Genomic DNA, 22,957 nt, shown 5'->3' with positions numbered 1-22,957 from the left:
TCATGGTGTTCATCACAGTAAGAGAAAGCAAACAAAGACATTACCTATCTCTTATTTCTTGATAAATGCTTTCTCGCCCAGACTGTAGCTTCAAAAAAACCTATCGTATCTCCCCATGTCTCCATCTCCACCTGAGCCTTCTTTCATTGATGCTTCTGCCTTGAATGATACCTCAGTTCTCTTATGGACTCTTAAGACAGTCTCTAAGCTTCCCAGCCCCTGCTGGCTGACCTAAGAGTAGTGAATGGTACATGGTATTGTAACACTACCCTGTACTAACTACCCTTCCCTGGACTTCTCTCTTCAGTTCCCTCCTCCTTCACATGTTAGCTCTTGCCCAACACTTCCCTAACACATGCTGCTTTCTGTATGTTTCCTTTATCCCTACCCTGAACATCTACCTTCAACTTTAAGCCTCACCCTCCCTCCCTACTCATCTGCTTTGAAATATATCTGTATCAAGTCTTATAAATACCTCAAATTCAACATCTCCTAAAAATCAATCTGACATCTTTTCTTATAAACTTGTTCTTTACCACAGTAAACATGTTGATAGCAAGAGCCAATCCTATTAGTCTTTGCACTCCCAGGGCTTTACAAAAGGCCCCAAACAGGATAATGTCGAGGATGATAAATCTTCAAAGAAATGTTTAATCATGCTGTGTTTACTTTGCCTAAGAGGAAAATATACCTTCAAAAATTTTTCTATCTGAATATTTTTTAAAAAAATATTATAAAGGCATTTTCTATTTTATTTTCTTAAAGTATTTGTTACTATCTGAAACTAAAAATTTCTGCCTTTAGAAAATAAGGTCTGTGAAGTCCGAGGATGCACTCACTTTGTTCTCCTATATATTCCTGGTATTTAAATGAAAACAGTTTATTTTCCTTTATTTGATATTAAATATCCCACCAACTGAAAAATGCAAAGGAACAAAAACATTGTTTGTTCTCCATTCAATTAACTCCTATTCAGTTGTTACATTCTAGGAAGTCTTTCTGAATATCCCAGGCAGTTGGCTTCAGCTTCTGTTTGTCCATGGCATGCTGTCTATCATATTGAGCTGAATGAACACTATCTCCTGGCTCTCTTGAAGGCCAGTAAAACAACCTCTCTATTTCTGTTTTTTCTTTACACAAAGAGGTTGAAAAGAAATAGAATTCTCAAGCTCTCTTCAATCTAGAGGTATCTATCTATCTATCTATCTATCTATCTATCTATCTATCTATGTATATACATGATATACAAGGTATAACTACAGCTTCTTTCATGCATCACCTTTTTTTCAGTAAAAGCTCAGAAGAACATTCTCACCTCTTTTTCCTTCCTCCTTTCCAAACACAGATAATCCCTGCAGGTGCAATACTCATTCTGTAACCATAAAGACCACAGGGCTGGCAGGGTACAGAAGGCGGGCTGATGATAAATATATATACAGTAGAGCCAGTGGCTCAGCCTTGGACTGTAACCATTAGGCAGCTTACCTTGAGACAGTCTCGTGTAGAGTCCTGTAATAGGGGTTCTGTTACTCACAACAGAGCTCCACTCCTCTTATTACTCACTGGAGTAACAGACAACTTTACAGACTTAAGCTGCATTCCATTATGACAAGGTCCTTATTGTAGTCATCTTTGTAACCTGACACCCTGGACAGTGCCTCATATTCACTAATGCTTATTACATAATGGTTTAATGAAAAAAATATTCCTGTCTCATGGTGTAACTGCATACTTAGGAATACTGTACCCTTACTGGACATATGCTCAGTGACATTAGTCTCTTACTGCTTTCCTATCATCCCATCTAAGCATGTGCCACCATTTCCTACCGTTATTAGGATATTGCAAATCCGAGAAACTTTTAACTGAATGTATATTTAAATATTACCATTGCCAAGGATCTTACAGATACTGTTCCATTTCAGAGACTACTAAAAATGGATTTGGTATTTAGTGACATGAGAAACTATCCAAATACATAAATTATATACATTGTAAAATTTTATTTACTGGTACAGGACTTGATAGCACATTTAATTTGCATATTAACACTAGATACACTATATAAAGACAGCTTAGACAGTAGCCCCCATGACTTCCATACATTTTGGTAATTTTTGGTTTTTAACATATTATAGACAAATCTTACTTTTTTCCTCACAGCAGGGTTATGAAGTAAGGTACTGCGAACTAACTACTTCATTACACATTGGGGTTCTTAAGTTGAGAGAGATAAGGAACTTGTTTAAAGTCAGTTGGATCTTCCTGCATTCTGTGCCATCTTTAGTTGAAAACTACCCATGGCTTTTTGGGGCAAAAATGTCAGGATGAGACATAGTTCCCTTGAGACACTTGCAACTTAATTGTGTGTCTTACAAAAAAGTGCAGAACCTTGTAAAATGCAGAGATAGGAAGTCTCATCTCATCTGTTGAAGCCTGAGAAAACACAAATACACACACACACACACACACACACACACACACACACACAGAGTGTGTGTGTGTAATCAAACTCAAAGGCCTGCTTATTGAAGGCAAGTGCTGTACCACTGAACTACATCATCAGTGCTTAAGAAACATCTAAAGACAGTTTGTAAGTTAATTTAACAAATATTGACCAGGCTTCTATTAATAACATCTGTGCAGTTTTGCTAATGAAAACTTGCAGCCACTCAACTGTTTGTAAGTAGTTATGGCTGCTTTGGTGATGTGGTGGCAGAGATAAGTAGTTTATGACAGAGACTATAGGGTACAAGAAGTCTACAGTATTTACTATCTGGCCTGTCACAGAAAATTTGCATTATGTTGAAGGGTACTGAGGAAAGGGAAACAATCCCTCCTACTTCACAATGTAGTACAGAAAAGGATCAAATATACAAATATATCAGGGAGACAAGTACTGTACTAAAAACCGAACGATCACTTTCTCTGATCCTCAGAGTATTCCAGAGCATGAGGACTATTAAGCCTTCAGAATGCTAAATATAATTAGTAACAGAATGATGGCTTATAAAAACAAATTAAATATACTGTCTGTTTTTATAATCTAAGATACAGTGCTTTGAAACTTAAGTTACTGGGATGTAACATGTCTATTTAAAAGAATTTCTATTCCTACCCTATTTCTTTGTTTTGGCTGTTTGAGACAGTCTTGAGCTACAGCCCAGGCTGGCCTCAGAGCTTCCTGTCTTGCGTCCTGAGTACAGGGATTACAGGGATGAATTACCATGCCTAGCTCCTATTAGTTTTAACAGCAGTGTATACTACACAAGCAATGTAGTTTGCTGACTATCTGTTTATCACAAAAACAAAAAAAAAAAAACATTTAAAAGTGATTGGTAATAGAAGTAGGGTATTTTTAGGGTAGGTCTATTAAGGGTGTTTTTCTATAATACCACATACTAACAGACTGAGAATTTTTTCCCCACTTAGGATTAAAGAACAAGGATACTGGACTGCTTAAAAATCCTTTATTATCACTTATATAAACTGTAAGAAATTATATAAATTATAAGGAATTTTAAAAAAGTAATAATGTAGAAAATTTAGCAGCTGGTAAATAATGTAAGAAATGTTCAACATGACATTGTAAAGCTGCTAGAGGCAAACTACTAATCATACTATATGTAACTTGAAAATAAATGAGTTTTGGATTTATAAAAACTCATTTGCTAAAAATAGTAGATTTAACAAAAATAAGGTTTTACTATCAACCCTCTTGAAATAATGTACTCATGCTATTACTTCAACATTTGAAATATGATCAGAAGAGTTTAGTAATGAGCCATGAAGACCCAGATTAGTGTTTTAGGAACTCTTGTTTGGCTACATTCGTTTTCAACAGGAGGTACTCCATGTCCAAGATGATGCAATTCAACTTTGGAAGAATCATGCTGCCACTTAAGGCTTTAAAATGATGCTTACTAAAAAATCCAAAGTACTTATGAGCTACAGAGGGGGCTGGACAGTAAGCTACAGTCTAAGTACTCGTTTTTGTAACAACATTTTACCCCCCACTCCCTGATGGAATATGTGGAGCTGCTATCACAAAATTATGACTAAGACAACATGGTTTGCAAGGCATAGAACTTGCACTCCCCGCCCCCCATGTTTGTTAGGGCCTCACATAGCCTAGGCTGGTCTTGAACTCTCTAGCCTGCCTCTACTACCCAAGTACTGAGATTACAGGAGCCTGACCTGTATTTTTATAGCACTGATATGCAGTGCTTACATTTCAAAGAATTTTCTGGTAAAGTTTTTTTCTTTTTTTTTAATTCAACTGAGATAATTACAATTCTAAATAACAAATGATTACCCAGTCTATTCTTGCTTTGATAAAAACAGGATGAGCACAGTGAGCTTGGCCCTTATACTCACCTGATGCTGTGTCATTAGTCACCATTCTCCTCTCATGGGCGTCAACACTGCACACTCACTTTACCAATTCTCTGGTCTTAGTTAATACTCATTTTGTATTTTCAGATCTGCTTAGATTTACCCCCACCCTACTTTTTCTTTCTTGTACTGTGCTTCTTCCTGAAGCATATCCAACTTCCATTCCATTTCTTCAGGGGTACCAAGCTCCTCCCTTTGGTAAAGATCCAGCCAGAATATAGTTGAAAATGTTTTCTTTGACTCTGCCCTCTTTGCTTCCTATGTTTTAAGCGTTCACTACCATTTCTTGTCTAATGCCTAATGAATCCCTTTTGTATAATCCACTATAAGGCATTAATTCATTAATTAAAAAAAACCTTTTTTGTCAGTTGACAGAAAACCCACATACGCACACATACCACAAAATAAAAAACAAACCCCAAAGCAAACGCAAACACACACACACACACACACACACACACACACACACACACACACACACACACAACAAAAGCCTACCCCAAACCAGGAGGCAAGGCCATGTGGTTAGATCTCAGCCTTGAAATGGAAGTCTGATAACTGTGGATCTCTCTGCATTTTTTTAATTTATCAGCTCAGCAATTAAACATCAGTCTGCATGTCTTTCTATCTACAGATATGGGTATGTTCCATGCTTCACAACTTCTCTGATAAATTCCAGCATTTTTAAGTAGTAGAGAGAACATAGGCTGTTAAACCTCCATCTTGGGACAGATTTTAAATCTATTAATTTTTGTTAGGCTTTCAGGCAGTTAGATCTCCCTGAGACAAACGGTTTCTTTATCCATAAAAAGAAATGATGCTTATGGTATTTGACTTGTGAGTAAATTATTACTTGGCAACACAATTTTGATTCTAGCAATTTTCTTTGTTTCTATGTCCTATTAACTGGGATCATACTGAGTGTTTCTAAATTGCTGCTTATTATTTTGTCCTTATGCTATCAGTATATTTAGCAATTAAAAAATTTCTGGTGGAGTATCATTGATTTAAAAAAAGATTGGCTAAGAATATTACAGTGTGTTCATTAAAAAAAGTCATGCAATACTAAAATCAAAGTAGTTACTTTCAAGAAAGCAGAACTAAATTTTCTCCATTTAAAAAATTCATAAGATACCAGCTCCACCCAACTGTAACTACTCTCCCACCAATACAGACTTCCCTAATGTCATTTATTTGACAACAAAACAAGGCACAGACCAAGGAAAAATAAATAAAAAAACTAGTTAATATAACTCAATAATAAAACATTTATTAGGACACCACAGTAGGGCCTAATACATACATAAATCAATAATTTTAGGAATTCTTATAAATACAGGTCTAAATGAATTGAAGACGAATATTTTGACACTAAAGAATGTAGAACAGTGACTGGCCCTTCTCTATGATAACTATGTCTTGTTTTGTTTCCTTATGAAGAAAAACAAGTATATTAGAAAGAAAAAAGTTCTATCTATAGTTCAAGAAACGGCTAAGAGGAGAGAACACACTGAATTTATTATAAAACAATGAAAAGCACACATTTACAGATACCCAGTTATTGTTTGATATGACTCTAAGAGTAGAACTCAACAGCAGTGTTAGAGGACCCACTGTAGAGCTCTAAGGAGGTAGTGATAAGAGTTAAGACAAAAGTGTTTATCTTCCCCAGTTCTCTCTACTGTATTGAAACTCTAGCAAAGAAAGTGCAAAGCCCACCTTTAGTCTTAGTCCTAAAAAAACGACTCATTACTGATTACTTAAGTATTTTGTGCCAGGAACTTGACCAATCTGTCCTTCAGCGTATGGTCATGAAATGTAAGTCTGGTGACTTACTCTATAGAGATGTCTTCCCTTATAGAATATAACACAGCTAGGATGGTTCCTAGTAAGTGGTTACTCTTTTCTTTCTTCTTTCTTTCTTTCTTTCTTCTTTCTTTCTTCTTTCTTTCTTTCTTTCTTTCTTTCTTTCTTTCTTTCTTTCTTTCCTTCCTTCCTTCCTTCCTTCCTTCCTTTCTTTCTTTCTCTCTTTCCCTCCCTCCCTCCCTCTCTCCCTTCCTTCTTTCTTTCTTTCTTTTTTTGTTTTTCAAGACAGGGTTTCTCTGTGTAGTTTTGGTGCCTGTCCTGGAACTCACTCTATAGATCAGGCTGGCCTCGAACTCAGAGATCCACCTGCCTCTGCCTCCCTAGTGCTAGGATTAAAAAGGAATGCGCCACCACCGACTGGCTAAGTGGTTACTCTTAAGGCTGGATTCTGTACTCTGTCATGCATTAACAAAGATGAAAACATTCAAAAACTCCCAGACTCAGCACTATCTCAATGATATCAACAAAGTAGAGAGCCCTAGAGTAAAACACTTGATAATCTTTGTCAGTATAGACTACAGAAAGAAGTGTAAAATTTCAAACCCCTGTGACTTAAAGTGTGCTTTATCACCCTGTACCAGGCCGCAAATCTACCCATCCACGATGATGCCATTTCTTTTACCATTAATACTTGCTTACTTTAGCTGACTTCTTTTACTTAACAAGATTTTCTAATGAAGGAAACTAGGCCAAGGACTTTAACCATCACAAGCTGGAAGTAAACAGTCTATAGCCAGCAATCATAACTAACATTGTTCTAGATTTCCATTTCTGTCCCTGCAGTCACACTTAGTTTAAATGGTTCCAAAGAAATGAGGGTCTTAAATTAAGTGATAAAAATGAACACTGGTCTTACCTTTGACAGAAGCAATTTCACACAGGAAACATGACCTTCATAGACAGCAGACAGAAGAGGGGTAATATGATGTTTATCTGGAGCCTATAGACATCAAAGAGATAATTTTATTTCCTTAAAAAAAGAAAACTTCTTTTATATCTAATTAGGGAATTCTTAGGACTATTTCAAAATTAATACCCATTTTCTTTTGTGTACAAAAATTACTCGAGAGAGAAGTTTCTAGTCACTAAAAATTATCAAGAAGCCCAAGTACACAAGTGCCTTCTCTTGGGAACCAGTGTGGAGAGGAAATCCGATCTAAGCTGACTCTTTTATCTGCCCCTTGATGTGATTAGTTCCTCGCAGCTAGCTTTCCCACTTCTGTAGAAATGCCAGTGTCCTTCTGAAAGGAAGGAGGGGTAAGATGCCAACAAGGAGGCAGGAGAAGACAGCCCAGTTGGGTCAACTACCATGGTGAAAAGTCCTCTCTTTCCCTATTATGATCATCAAAACAATTTCCTGAAATCCTGACATTACAGAGGGCTCCAGTCAGATGACAGGACCTGCCTGATACTTGCTCACGCTTGTCCCTGATCCAGGCTAGTGCAGCCTATCACTGCAAGCTCCATTACAGGACAGCATCTACTACCTACTGTCCTAACTCGCCAAGCTTTAGAACTTCAAAAACTGTAACAGCCAAGGAGGGAGACAGCAAACAGTTCATTAACTTAAAAACAGGAAGAATCCAGGGAGGACTATATTATTTAAAGTAACTATTTCATAAACCCACAGCAAGGAATTCCTCGAAGCATTATGACCGATTTTTTCTAGAATCTTATATATTATACATATAGCATTAAGTATTAATGTATGTCTAGTACATACATTAATGTCTGCTCCTTTCAGTAGCAGAAATTCCAGGATTTCAAGCTGTCCACAATCTGCTGCATAATGAAGAGGCTTCCTTCCACCTTCTAGTGTCCGGTTGACATCTTCTCCCTAGTCAGAGTAGCCAAATGAAACAATGTTTATATGGATAAGAGACCGAAGAGGGAACAAAACAAGGCACCTGCTACTTCTTTTAAAACTTCTTTAAAACTTTACAGAGTTTCATGAAAATTCTATTTTAGGAAAGTGAAGTGAAAATGTAAAGAAGTCACAGCCTGCATAATAACACATGGCACTCACGTCATGATTAGGCAAACTGAAAACAATACAGACTAATGCTAAATGCAATGAAATACATCACTGTGTTCTATTACCTCAGATGAGTTCAGTCAGCATACTGTCATATGTAGGCACAGAAGACTGGTTAGTTCAAGTACTGAGATTTTGTCTTTTCTATGTCATGTATCATTATCAGAAATAACACTTACAACCACTCTATTCTTTCAGTATTTACTACAGTGGTGTGGTAAAACAGGCATACCACCAGGCATTGGGAAGACAAAGGCGAACAAAGGCGTGGTTTCCAATGTATGTAGCTTACTACCTAATGTGTGGAGATGACCTAATTTGAAAATACTGGTGTTCTATAAACAAAAACAGAAATTCATCATCACACAGTTACCAGAAGACTATGACGTAATCTTAATAACAGGGATGTAGCATTAAGACACTAGCTTTTCTAGTGACCAACTACTCTATTTTTGGTATCATGCTATAATAAAAATATACATAATTTCTAATCTGCAAAGTACCCCAGGACAAGGGGCCTTTTATCCATCAAATGTAAAGCTAAAATAAATGACCTTAGTAAGTCCCCAGTAAGATGCTTTTGTTAAAAAGACATTCCTCTGAATCACAATGTTGTATTCCTTTTTTTTTTTTTTTTTAAATTTTTCGAGATAGGGTTTATTTGTGTAGTTTTGCGCCTTTCCTGGAACTCATTTTGTAGACCTTGCTGGCCTTGAACTCACAGAGATCCTCTTGCCTCTGCCTCCTGAGTGCTGGGATTAAAGGCGTGCGCCACCACCGCCCAGCTCACAATGCTGTATTCTTAATACAAGGCTACAAAATATGTATTTCATATTCTTGTTTTAGCTGACAAGTGACCAAAAGTAAAGGATTCTCTAGATGGGCCCTTTGCAAAGCAGCACTGAGAAGAAATGTATAGCATTAAAAGATAGTACCCTTTCTATATTCACCAAAACAAATTAGAAAAAGCAACTTAAAGCAAAGCAAAAAGGACAAAAGAATAAAGGTCACAGTAGAAATCAAATAAACTGAAAACAGGACACCATGGAGATAAATAAAAAGGTGATTCAGGAAGATCAATGTAACTGCTAAGCCATTCTGAAACATGAACAGAAGAAGGGTAAAGTACATTTAATGCCAGCACCAGACTCTACAGGTGACCTTGCCAGGAAACTTCCAAATACTCACAAGTCTTCAGACCTGCTCTACACACTTCCAGAAAACAGAATGGATAGGAAGATTTATCAACTAATCTGAGGTCAGTAACAGTCTTTTGGGGAAGGCTAATATGTAAATAATGAGTCCCATTTAGTTTTGTGTCCTAAGAACAGCAAAAGTATAGGAATTCAACCAAGGGAATGATCAAAAACTTACCTCCCTGGCAGTTTACCTTTCCGTGTGAATGGACTGTTCAGGGATGCGTGATTCGTCTTGTTAGATTTTAAAGGCCCTATTACAATGGACAACTTTTCCTTCTACCACCATGACTCACAGTACTGTCAAACCTCAACCAGAGTTACTGTGACTTTGCTTAGGATAACCTATATTTTAGGCATATTTCACTACAAAACTAAGAACATTAATAAATGATAAAGGAGAACTCAATGCAAAAAAAGCAGACACATTAATTTTGTACTTTAAACACGTCATGTGTCTTTATGTGGACAATAATATGAAAACAGCTCTGATGAGAGAAGCATGCACCCCGGTTCTCTAGCAGACAAAGGCATGGCAGGCATGATTAAAAGACAGCAATACTTACTAGGTTTATTCTCCCAGCCTTCTGCAATCTGTGTCTCTTCTATTTTCCTAATTGGTCTTACATGGAATAGAAACATGCTTAAAAATCTGTGGTGTAACCTAAGACAGAACACCTGTGTGGCCTGGACAGGTGTCTCTATGACGGGTAAGGTGACCTGCTGATGTCCCATGCAACCTAAGTCAGAAGCTCACTTTTTAGTAAAAGGGGGAGAACTGTAGGTCCCTGGCCTCCGTTTTGGGTAACTGTTGCCTTGCTTGCCGACCTTGACCTTGATATCCTCCCTATGCTAACTCCCTACGAGATTTCACCCTCCTGAATGCTTAAGGGAAGCTCCTTGTCTGTGTATCCAGCATATTGGGCGTTAACTACTTAGATGCAAGATTGTAAAACATCAGGAGTCGGGGTGGGGATTTAGCTCAATGGTAAAGCGCAAGCGCAAGGCCTGGGGTTCGATCCTCAGCTCAAAAAGAAAAGAAAAGAAAACAAAACAAAACAAAACAAAAAACAAAAAACAAAACCAAAAACCAAAAAAAAACCAGAAACCAAAAAAACACACATCAGAAGTGAACTTCTGCCATCCGGGGTTCCCCCATTGTGCTGTAAGCCTGTATTTAAGACCTCCTCCCTCCTTCAATAAATGGCATTCGACATTCAAAAAATAAATAAATAAATAAAGAAGAGGGGGTCAAGATCAAGATCACGATGGGGAAACCCAGAGACTGCTGACTGGTGCTAGTTGGAGTTCACTGACTCTAGACTGACAGCTCAGGAACCTGCATGGGACCTAACTAGGCCTGCTGAATGTGGGTGACAGCTATGTGGCTCGATCTGTTTGTGGGGTCCCTGGCAGCAGGACCAGTACTTATCCCAGATGCATGAACTGGCTTTTTAGAGCCCATTTCCTGTGGTGGGATACCTTGCTCAGCCTTGATACAATGGGAGGGGCTAGGTTCTCCTTCAACTTGGTATGCCAGACTTTGTTGACTACCATGTCTTACCCACTCTGAGGAATGGATGGGGGTAGAGTGGGAGGGAGGTGAGGAGGCGGGAGAAGGGGAGGGAGCGGGAACTCGGGTTGGTATGTAAAATGGAAAATAATTTTAATAAATAAATATATTTAATTAAAAAAATCTCTGTGTGTGTGTGTGTGTGTGTGTGTGTGTGTGTGTGTGTGTGTGTGTGTATGCGCGTGCAGGTGTAAAAACTATCCTAATACAAATGGAACACCATACAGTTTGTTCAAGGACACCACTCAAATCTTGTGTGGCATACATTTAAGAGCCAGAGTTTCTCCTTTAACTCCCAGATCTTTTATATGGATCTTAAACTACACTAGGTTAGAAATATAGATAGAAAAAACATTTTAAATTAAATGGCCACCTGACTCCTGCTGTTAGCCTTTTTAGGCCTTTCTTCAGATGAAAAGAAACAATTCTCTCCCTTTCATTTCCAAATGTGCACACTTTGTGAAACCAAGATTTAAGGCATGAGTTCATACTGTATTGTCATAAAAGACTAATGGCCCCCAGAGCTACTCAAAAGCAGGCTATGTGTGACAATTTTGTAGGACAGCATGTAAATTAACACCGGACACCTGAGTGAGTAGAAAGCAAACAGCAGATGTATTAAATTTACCAAATTCTACAGCTGAGCCAATGTTCCTAGCCATTCAGTCAGTGCTAAGTATTTTCTGTCCTATTTAGAATAGATCAGAGCTCTTAATTCTTAAGGTCCTTTTGAGAAGAATATTCTGGCCCATCATTTCCTACCTTTCCCCATGTGTACCCTATTTTCTCACCCCATCTACCTCACTAGCTAAAACTTTTACCTTAGGATGTAATTCTGCAGAGACTAACATCACTGTACCAGTAGTGGTAAGAGTGCAGAGCAGTTCCAGCACAGTCCCAGAATTATAATTACAGCAGAGCAGTGGGTTCAAATCTACCTTTGACAGTAAAGCAGCCAAAAGAGGTGAGAAAAACTTTGATACTTTATCTATAACTGCCTAATACAGAAAAACTGACAGCAAAAAGTAAAAAGGTATGATATATAATTCCAACCCTTTTCCTGTTTTCTAAAAAGTTAATTGGTATATAAATAAATTCGAATCTCCAATGTTATTAACATAAAGTAATGAATAGTAATTCCCACAACTATAATTTACTTAATAGGCATATACTCAGTTAATATAATATATAATAATGTAGCCTTTTAAACTCCTTCAAGTGTTTTGAAGGCTAATTCTTATTCCTAGTTAAGAGAGGGAGTTCACTGACAAACCACTTAAGGAACACTTCCAGAGTGGGTAGTAATAGCTGTGGGTCTTACACAAAAGAAATTATTCACAGTAACAAATAAAACAAAATATCACATTTAAGAAGGAATCACAAAATCTGGTGACCAAGTACTTCTGGGATTCTTACCCTAGGACCATTCAGGCTCTAGAAGGATATGTATCAATGGTGTGACAAATAAAATGTGCTACAAAAAATGTTCAGTGTAAAGAAATGCAATGCTTAGCTGTTCAAGTATTTTAAGACAATAAAAAGTTTTGAATATCTACCTTTCTGACCTACAATAAAAATGGATGAAGAAGAACCCATGAAGTTAAGACCCTAATCTTATTCCCCTACTTATGCATTTACTTCAATTCAGCATTTTTTTTTTTTGTTCAAAATAACCAGTTAAGTGATTCAAGCTATGGTAAATTCTTAAATTTAATACAGCTAGTTTGTTTGCTAAATGACCCTTAACTTTTCTCCTAAGGTCTAAAAGTAGTTAGTCAAACATAGATTTTGCAACTAAAATAGTAATTTGTTTTTAAAGAAAAGTTTTACTTGTGGTGTATAACTAAAAGTTTAGTAGCCAAAGGCATGAAGAAACTAACCAAATTAAGAAACACATTCAAAATACTATGGTTCTATCTCAGTTATTTTGGGGGAAAAAAAAAGGTCAAAATGTAGCTTCATTCACAAGATATAAACTCAGTGATCCATAGTTAGAATTCCTTCTGAAAAAAATGTTGGCAGCCTGGAAAGTATCTGCTATTTGATTCAGCTGATTACAGATCTAAAAGCTGCATCTGTAAATAAACTTATTGACAAGAAGGAAACAAGTGGGAAAGAAGAAGGCTTTACTCCCTCACCACCAATCATCTGTAGTTCTCAAACAGTCTATGAATAATGAGGGGAAAGAACAGGAATGTTCTTTGGAATGACTCAGATCTGAGCTGAAATCCTGTCCTGCTGTGACTTTGCTGTGAAAGCTAGGGAAAGTTACTCAATTCCCACTTCCCTAACTGTAAGATGAGGGTTAGGCCGACCTGTGTAGTTAAATGATACGTTTATCTACATGTACATTGCTGTGTTGGCTATATACACACAACACAGTACTCAAAGAAGGGGCATTCTTTTCTCATTACTGGAATTCTGATTTGAATCTGGTATTTTACAGTGTTTATTCTTCTTTCTATTGGAACCAAATATAAATTTATCATGGATTTTATAGCATCTACTCTTTAATAGAGTTGTATTTTAATCAACAAAATGTAAAGCACCATAGTTTTATTCATAGTTCATGTATTTAAGAAAAACAACTTATTCAGAACCCATACAATTATTGTATTTACTGTTTTCTTGTACATTCAAGTGAATCCCCCAAAGAACACATATCCTTAGAAGCATTAACTTTTGCTGTGTTCATGCTTATCTAATACAACGGCTGGCACTGTAGGCTCAACTGGTATTTGCTGAATTAATTATAAATGAACCAGTGAAAACTGTGTTAACTAGCCTTCTCTTTCACTGCTGGAATTAGAAATCAAACCAGGTCATGGGACTGGCACCAGAGCTGGGGAGAGAATTCTAGAACATTTCGCTGAACATTTTGACAGCTGAAAAAATTCTCTAGAAATTCCTTTCAGTTTAAGAACGTAGGTTAATTTGTTTGCACATTTGTGAATAAAGATTCCTAATGCTCAATTTATAAACTAATTCCACATCTCTTGCCTAAGGTTCAAATTCACTAGAGACTATGCTTTTTCGTTTAGAGAATTTTAGTTTAACATCTCTTCCATCTACCCACACATGGCTTTCTATGCTTCGGTTTTCATTACAGTTCAACATCTTTCAACCATAAGGATTTCTGAAATTGATTTTTGGAAACAGCCTCAAAATAAAACTTCTATTTTATCATGTATCCTACTTATTTTAGGTGTCAGAATCTTGATGATAAAGAAATTTAGTCTACTGGATGAATTCACTTTTTAAAAAAAAAAAAAAAAAACTTCAGTCTTATGTAAAGAGTAATCTATGGCTAATGGGTCAAATCAAGCCTAGTTTATTTTTGGTAAATAAAGTTTTATTGGAACACAAATAGCACATTCAACTGTTCGATTGTTTACACACTATCTATTCCTGCTTCTGCACAACAGCAGAGAGAGACCTATGGCTGACAAGTCCTGAAATAAGTACTAACTGGTCATTTATGAAAACAAAGCCAAGTTTGCCAGCCTCTTGTCTTACTTCTAAGCCTTCACTTAGTAAACAATCTGCAAGCAACATAAATAGCAAACATTACTGCACAGCTGCAACATGTAGTGGAAATGTTGCTCTTTTTAGACATGTTTACTGTCTCTTTAAAAATTGCATAAAATATGAGTTGGCAACATCATGACCCTGTCTCAGAGGAGAATGCTGAGGCTTCAACAGGTGCTTTTATGTTACTATTAGGAAAAAAAAAAAGACTAATGATTCTTAATTTTCATAAAGCATCAAGTGCAAAACCTTACTTTCAAGTATGATGGGTGATTTTGAAAATATCTGACTAAAATTCCAAAATGATGGTCACAAGACAAAGTCAAAACTGGCAAGGTATGTAGACAACTACTGTCACTAAAATCATGGGAACTGCATAAAGTTCACCAAAACAACCAAGATTTTGAACACTACAGGCTATTTCTAAGAAAAGAAAGAATATCATTATACCAATTGGAGGTATTTATGGTAAACCCACTTGAAAAAAGGAAGGGCTAGCTTCTCCAAATAGCAATCCAATCCAAACCAAATTTAGCTGAACTGTATGGTAGATAAGAGAAATGTGACAATAAATGGGAATACAGAGATAACTCCTTTTTAAAAAAAGATAATTTCTATCTTTAAAAAAGTAAAAACAAAAACCAAAAACCCAGAGGTGTTGGCAACTAAAAATGAGCAATTATAGCCCATTCAGACTGAAGAAGAAGTGTAACACTAACAGAACTAACTGCTGAGCAGGTCAAAGACATGCAGAAGAATAAGGCTTACAGTCAAGAAATAAAAAATGAAAATCTGCCTTAAGAACAACGTGGACAAGAGAAGAGATGCCACTACTGTGGTTTTTCTAAACCGAGTGTTCTCTTGTGGCCACTGCATCCTTTACTGCCCTTCACTGTGCTTAAGCTTTTATACTTAGCTCTAGTCAGAAGCATCCCATTAGTCATATTTGGGTTTTGCACCCATTTCCTGTGTGGGCAGGAGAAAGCAAGTTATTTCTTGGATTTTGTTGTGGTGTGGGCCAGGCTTCACATTTCATCAAGATTCATATTGTACAGCAGGGAATCCCCCAGATCAGAAAAGGGGCTTCATTTGTTTATGAGGCTCCTCTCACAAGACAAATGCTCCACTAGACATAGTATCTCATAAGATTAGCCGAAGCCTTCTGGGGAAAGGAAAGCAGCCCAGTTCTCAGGAGCACTATCTAAATATATAAATACACTAACCATATACTATTTACTAAAACACTCAACACCTATAAGTGCACTTTTTGAGTCTCTATTTTCTTTTTTTAAAGCAGCCATTAAGGCAAAACTCTCATTTTCTCTCCTACTTCCCCTTCTCCTTTCTCTGGCTATTGTCTACTAGGATTTATTCTGCAAAGTTTGTCAGTTAACTCTGGCTCCCAAAAGTTCAAAAAACTCCACAGAACAAACTCAGCAAGAAAGCTTTGTATGATATGCTGAGATGCAATACTGGTATAACTGCACAAGTTGGGAGCTTTGTTTAACAAAACACATGAACAAAAACTTGAATATAAACAGTGATAGGATCTGGAAGTAGTTTGTTCCCTCAGGGTTCATGTGCTGAAAGCTTGGTTGTCAGTACAGTAGTGTGAAAACTGATGAAATTTTGGGTGTGTGTGTGGTTTCTACTATATTATATAAGGCTAGGTGCTGCCCCTGGGAAGGGATTTAGGTAGTTCTTGGCCTCACATCACCTCCTACTTCCAAGGTTCCGGCCGTGTCTGAGTTCCTGCTTAGGTTTCCCTAAATGGACTGTAACTTGGGATATGTAAGCCAAATCTCTTCCTCCTCAAGTTGCCTTTGGTCATGGTGTTTCAACACAGTAATAATAACCCTAACTAAGACACCATGACAGTCACAATATTATATAAGTCAATAAACTACACTCCTATTTTACTAGTCCAAATAAGTAACAGAAAGGGACTAACAACCAAGTCACAAGACGTTTGTAGATCAAATAGCTAAAAATCAAGATACACTGGGAACAATATTTACATGACAAAAAAAACCCCTTAATTTATAGGACTCACACAATCTGTAAATGGGCCAACTACCTAATTTTAAAAAGTGAACAACAGGTACAAATAAGAATCCAATAAGAAATGTTGTGGACACACCTTAACTGTAGGACCAGAAAGAATTAAGGCAGGGGAACCTAAATTCAAGGCCAGCCTAGACTACAGAGCAAGTTCCAGGACAGACTGGACTGAAAAAAAAAAAGACCCCAAACCAAAGAAGGGGAGAGCACAGGACAGGAAAGAAAAAGAAAAACAAGCAGGGAAAGAATACAAACGGCTAATAATGTTCTAAAATGTTCAATTTTTAATGAAATACAAATTAAAGCAACATACCTTTTTTTTTTAATCTATCCAATGGTAAAACCAAAAAGTTTAGTGATACTCAGGACTGTTCATAGGGCATTGTCCATGTGCACCTAAATCCATGAAACTTTTTAGACTCAAAATATGGATCTATTTTCAAAAGTTGTTAAAATACAAACACGATTACTATAATATTGTTTAGTGCAAAAACTGGAAGTAAAAAGTTTATCATAGATATTTATAACATACCCATACAATAAAATATCATGCACCATTTCAGAGTAATTAATTAATTTCAATATATAGCATCTTTAAGATAAATTAAGGAATTAAGAAGAGCAAGTAGAGAGTGTTTAAAAAACATTTAAGTGAGGGGAAATGGATAAGTAAATGAATTTCCAAAGTTTTTCTGATATGAACTACACATACGGCTTTAGATGGCTAACTTTGTTCACGGAGGCTGGGAAGAGAGGTCTTCATCTTTTAGTCCCAATTGCTGCACTTTCAAATCTGTGTCTGAAGTAATCTGATTTTACCTGTTGTGCCTCCCACCCCACCCCACACGCATGCGCTTATGAAGGCCAGGAGTTGGTGATGGGTGTCTTCTTTAAACCCAGAACTTGCTGATTCAGCCAATCTAGCTAGCCAGCTTTTTCCAGAGATCCTGTCTCTACATCCTGGGTGCTGGAGCTCTGAACTCCTGTCCTCAGGCTTGGACAAGAAGTACTTATCCGCTGGGCCATCTCCCTAAGCCCCTCATTTTACTTCTTAAGATTATTAGGATAGTAGGATTATGAACTAATTTTTGTCTTCTGTATATTTTTGTTGAAAGATCCTTTGCTATTATTTCATCTGAGAAAAAAGACAAAGTATAATAGAAAGATAAATATTTATATTGCACTAAATTTTTTGTTTTTACTGATAGCATTTCTATTTCCTAAAAGCTGATATGATGACTACATCTGGACCACTTTAAAACTGCCTACTCCCCCTTCCCTTTTTTAGAAAAGTGAAAAAAAGATCTAGATTAGATTTGCTACATTTCTTGGATTCAATGGATCCAGTCTTTTACATAGTGCACAACTGTTGCTTCCCAAGCCTATTAGAGTGTCAAAGGCTGATGTAATTAGAATGGGGTTGGAGAGAAACCACAGAGAAAGGGAAGTTAGAGACACAGTGTATAGTGTTTCACAGCCAGTGAAACAGAAGTACACGTAAACAAGAGAGGACATGTATTAGAGCTGCTGCCGTCTACAGGCTACTCACCAGCAGAACTCACAAGCACTCCCCCAAAGGAACCTTGGATCCTCAAAGGCTACGGTAGAGTATATCTCTAAATAGCCTCAAGGGACCATTACCATCCTGCTCTACTCTTTAATTTTTATAGACACAGTAGCAACATATCCCCTTAGCTATCTGAGATCGTTTAGAAGTGAAGGCCAAGAGCACGTGAAGAAGTTAATATCAAGGAATTCTGAAAGCCCTTCATAGCCTATGAAAATGAGTTCAGATCTCAGTCCTACTACCCACTCGAGAGCTTCACGATCTTGGACAAATTACTTATCTTACCTCTAAAATGTCTAAAATTAGACTCATGGGTTGATGTGATAATAATATCTGTATATGACATCACAATAGTCAAATATATAAAATGTTAAGAACATACACTTAGGAATCTCAGTAATTTAGTTATCCATTTCTTCCTAGGGCTAACACACAATATTACCTTTTTCTGGATTGTTGTTCAGGATCACAACTACAAACATAAACAACAAGCTTATGATTATAAAAAAAAATTTCCACAAGTTACCAAATAATCATCTTACACAGACTGTACAAGACAGTTTGGTGAGAATTTAAGTCTACCAGAAACTTGCCTTTATGCTAATTATTTCTAAACTGTTGCACATAAATAAAAAGCCCTCTCTGTCTACATTCATTGTCAGGACTAAGTTCTTCTAGCAAGCCTCTTATTTTCTTAATGGGCTGACTCTAAGCCTTAGTAAGCTAAGAAAATGGAAAAAACACAACTACTTCAAAGCAGACTGATACAGCTTTAAAAAAAAAAATGTATGCTTTAGATTCAGACAGCCTTTGATTTAAACCCAAGTTAGGCCAGTAGTCTGCAACCTTGTCAAATTAACTCCTCCAAATCTAAATTTCCTCATTCTTAAATGCAAATATAGAAATAGGATGGTTAAAAAAAAAATCTGAAAATGAGTAAAAAAAAAAAAAAATCACAGAGTGCTTTCTACTACTGTGTAATATACAAACTAACCAATGAATGGTAATTACTCTTACATAACTAGTGAAGTTAATTAAAATCATAGCTAAGGGAAGAATTTCTTACTAGGAACATAGACTTTAATGTGTGAAGCTCCTTTGCTGTGAAGATGAAAAAGAACATAGCATCTAATACCCAGAGGCTCAGGGCCTAACGAGGGGCAAATACACAGCAGAATCACAGTGACTGACAAATGAAACAGCATTAAGAAGCTAAGTTCCCTTCCAAGTTGAAATGTTTTCTGCAAGAGGTGATAGGTAGGCTAAGAGGACAAACATGAATTTACCAGCTTGGAGACTAACTAACTTGTGAAGCTGACTTGGCCAAACAGGGCTTAAGTGCACATGGAAAACAAGTCAGGGTCTGCAGTAGAGCTCCCAGACAGGTGAGAAAAACAATCCCTCAACACATCACAATGGCCCAGTAGACCAAAAGAAAGAGGAGCTGGAGCGACACAGAGTCACAAGACGTAGAATCCACCATCAAGTCAGAGAAGGAAGTTCACTGAGAAAAAGAACACGCTTAATAAATCCTGATCCCTTCAGTTAACCAAGATGAGCAGGATGGGGACTGGGCAAAGCAAGAAAACCCAGTGTGGGCTGACTTGAAGTGGTGCTATACGACTCGAGAGTGAAGCAAGGTAGTCTTGACAACCCTCAGATATGGAGGGAAATCCCCCAGTTTCCAGCTGGGATGAATGGTTCAGCTTTGAAGTCAACAGGGAGACAATAGAGACAATTTCAAGCATGCTATATTGTAATTACATTCAGTTAGTCTTACCAATGTTTTGTATTTCCAATCACTTAGGTTTGAGCAGGACAGGAAAAACAAAGGCAACGCATTTTGAGAGAGTAGTGTGGCGTTCCACTACTGGTTGATGTATTTCTTTTACCCTCCATTGAAAGAGGTTGTGATTCAGGTTTCGGTCTGCTACTAGCTAAGGCAGTTCAGAAAGGAGCATGTCTTAAGCATCCATCCACAACTAAGCAGATCAAATACATATGAAAAGTCTAAACTCATGCCATTAAATGGAGAAAAGACTAACAGCCCTGTATAATGATGTGGTTGTTTTAAAACAAACAAACCCCCCAAACTGCTTCTGCTTGCCTCCTCTAACATAGGCCTATGAAGCGGGACACCACTGGACACCACTGCTCACACCTTTTAAGAACTGAAATCTCGACCACAGGCTCACACTTTTGGAAGAGGACCAGGATGCTCACAGTTGTCATAAAATTATACTTTCAGAAAATAATTTTAAATAATATTAAGTTCTTTTTATAATTGAAAAGGTGCAATTTTAAGGACAAAGGTAGGTTATCTTAGAACTTTTCAAGTCCCTCACAAAGTGAATTTATTTCTATTAATTTGGGTTTCGATTTGAATTTGGCTTTCTTAAACATATATATATATATATATTACCCTCAAATACAGCATGAGTAGACTGCAGTCCTATTTACAACACACATACAGGCTCCAGATGAAATCAATGGAGTACTCAAATAAAATGCTTCTGAAAAACTCCTCAGATTTCCTAACCACTCACTACAGATGCCAAATGACAATCTTACCGCGAGTAATCACACACACACACACACACACCCCTATACTGTGTGTTGGAGGAGAGGGAAAAGGCCACACCCAAAGTTAACCAAGTTTCAGAAATCGAACTACGGCTATGTGGGGGCACTCACGAACTTTCACGGTTGACGACTGTCTCTGGGTTCTGTCCATTCCCACCAGGCCCCAAGTTCCAGGAAGAAATCGTTCCGGAGTCTAACTGCTTAGGTTACTTCTCAGTAGCCCGCAAGCCCAAGATGGAGAACCGCCTCATTCAAAGAGAGGTTCCAGCAACTGGTCTCTCTAACGACCGAGGGAGGCGACCAGGGCGCCGGACACCCGAGCGGAGGTGCGGGGTTAGAAAGGCAAAGCCGCCGCGGCAACACAGCGGTTACCTGCCACCCATCGGCCCCAGGTTCCAGGCCCATCGGCCTCCAGGCGTCTCCCCGCCCGCCTAGCTCCCGGCCCCCGGGGCTCCGCGGCCACGCCGCCTCAGCGCATCCCCAGCTCACCTTGGCCACATAGTCCTTCACCTCATCCAAGTCTCCGTTTTTAAGGGCCCACATGAACTCCTTGTCGCACATCACTGCAGCGGGTGGGCCGGCAGGCCGGGCAGAAGTGGCGGGTACGCCCGACGAGGGGACACGAGGAGACGACGCGCCTCAGGCCGCCGCGTGGGCGAGGCTGCGGGCCGCAACGACCGTTGGGGCGGGAGAAAGTTCTTTTGCAGCCGCTGGGCCCAGCCGAACGGGTTCCGCCTGGCTAGGGGGAGAAGCAGGACGTTTGCACTTCCGGTTCACGCCCCGCTAGGACCCGCCTGCGACTTCCTCTTCCTCTTCCTCTCAACGGAACGCCCGGCTCTGCACCCCGCCCCGGCTGCTCACCTCCGGAGGGCCAATTGTGCGCAGACTCAGTGTCTTGGCTTGCCAGCTCAGAGAAGAGGAGGGGCGTGGTCCAGTGGGCGGGGCCGGGAGGCTGAGTGACAGAGATCCCGGGGGGGTCACGAACGTCCGGGGTTAAACCTGGGAAGGTTACAATGTTTTGGGGGAGATTAGGACATTTCCACTCCACTACAGAAGGGAAAATGTTAGTATCCGAGGGCTCACTTTCTAATAATGTCAAGAAGTGGTTACTTTAGATCGTCTCCGTCTCTCTTTACCACTTTAAGTCATTAACAAAGCAAAGCGAAACAACCCACTCTCAAAAAATTGAGAATTTCATCTGTACATAAAACTCATTTTGATCAAATCCACCCCCTATTCTCTCCTCTCCTTTCTCTGCTCATTCCACCACCACTTTTCCTTCCCAATTATATGCCCACTAACTTTAAAAAAAAAACAACTTACTTTTATTTATATATTGTGTTTTTCCTGGATGTTTATGTGCATCACATGTGTGCTGCTGCCCAAGGAGGCAAGGAGAGGCATCAGATCTCAGGGAGCTGAAGTTACAGACTGTTGTGAGCCTCCATATGAAGCATGCTGGAAACCAAACCTGGTTCCTCTGCAAGAGCAGCAAATGCTCTTAACCATTGAGCCATCTCTCCATCGCCTCTCTCTCTCTCTCTCTCTCTCTCTCTCTCTCTCTCTCCCCTCTCTCTCTCTGTCTCTCTCTCTGTCTCAGCCCGCTGAGTCCACTTTGTGCTTCCTGTGTGTGCATGCATGCATGCAGGACCTGCTTTGTTTAGCCTTGAGGCCTCAAACTGAATTCCTGTTCTTAGACATCTTTGGCTGGGTAGGGCTCTATCCTTTCTCTTCTCCCTCCCCATTACCATCCTGCCTTTTCTCCTTCCTTTCCTCAACTATGCAGTATTGTTGGGATTCAAGACCCTGCTCTCCACCAGAGGGAAATAAAAAGGAAAGAATAAAGCAATTTTTGCTCAGAAGGAAATCTTTAACACACAGTTAATACAACAACGTCAATATGTTTTTTTTTTAATTGTTTACTTAGGTGCATCTGTACAGATGTACATACATGGGAATGATTGTGCTACAGTATCCATGTCAGAGGATACTTGTGGGAAGAGTTTGTTACTTCTACTCCATGGGTCCTGGGGATTGAACTTAGGTCATCTCACGCTTCACTGCACAAATCTTTACTGTCTGAGCCATCTCGCCAACTCACCCTTGTAGCTTTAGCACATTAGTACTATGCATTACGTTCCATGGTGGAAACA

The 22,957-nt window shown here is 38.5% G+C and overlaps 1 protein-coding gene across 1 annotated transcript in view; it reads right to left on the bottom strand.

The window, feature by feature from the left end:
• Mtpn (myotrophin) overlaps positions 1–21,641 on the bottom strand; it is a 28,171-nt gene extending 6,530 nt beyond the window's left edge. Inside the window, exons 1-3 of the mRNA XM_036182095.1 lie at positions 21,294–21,641; positions 7,985–8,098; positions 7,118–7,201 (exon numbers count right to left, since the gene is read on the bottom strand). Of these exons, the coding sequence (XP_036037988.1) occupies positions 7,118–7,201; positions 7,985–8,098; positions 21,294–21,365 (270 nt within the window). The 5' untranslated portion in view covers positions 21,366–21,641. The remainder of the gene's footprint in view (positions 1–7,117; positions 7,202–7,984; positions 8,099–21,293) is intronic.
• Between the last annotated feature and the right edge of the window lie 1,316 nt (positions 21,642–22,957).

The sequence above is a fragment of the Onychomys torridus genome, chromosome 3 (genome assembly GCF_903995425.1).
Source record: "Onychomys torridus chromosome 3, mOncTor1.1, whole genome shotgun sequence".
Classification (NCBI taxonomy): Eukaryota; Metazoa; Chordata; class Mammalia; order Rodentia; family Cricetidae; genus Onychomys; species Onychomys torridus.
The sequence above is the reverse complement of the archived record's forward strand: the minus strand, read 5'-3'. Positions and strand labels throughout refer to the sequence as shown.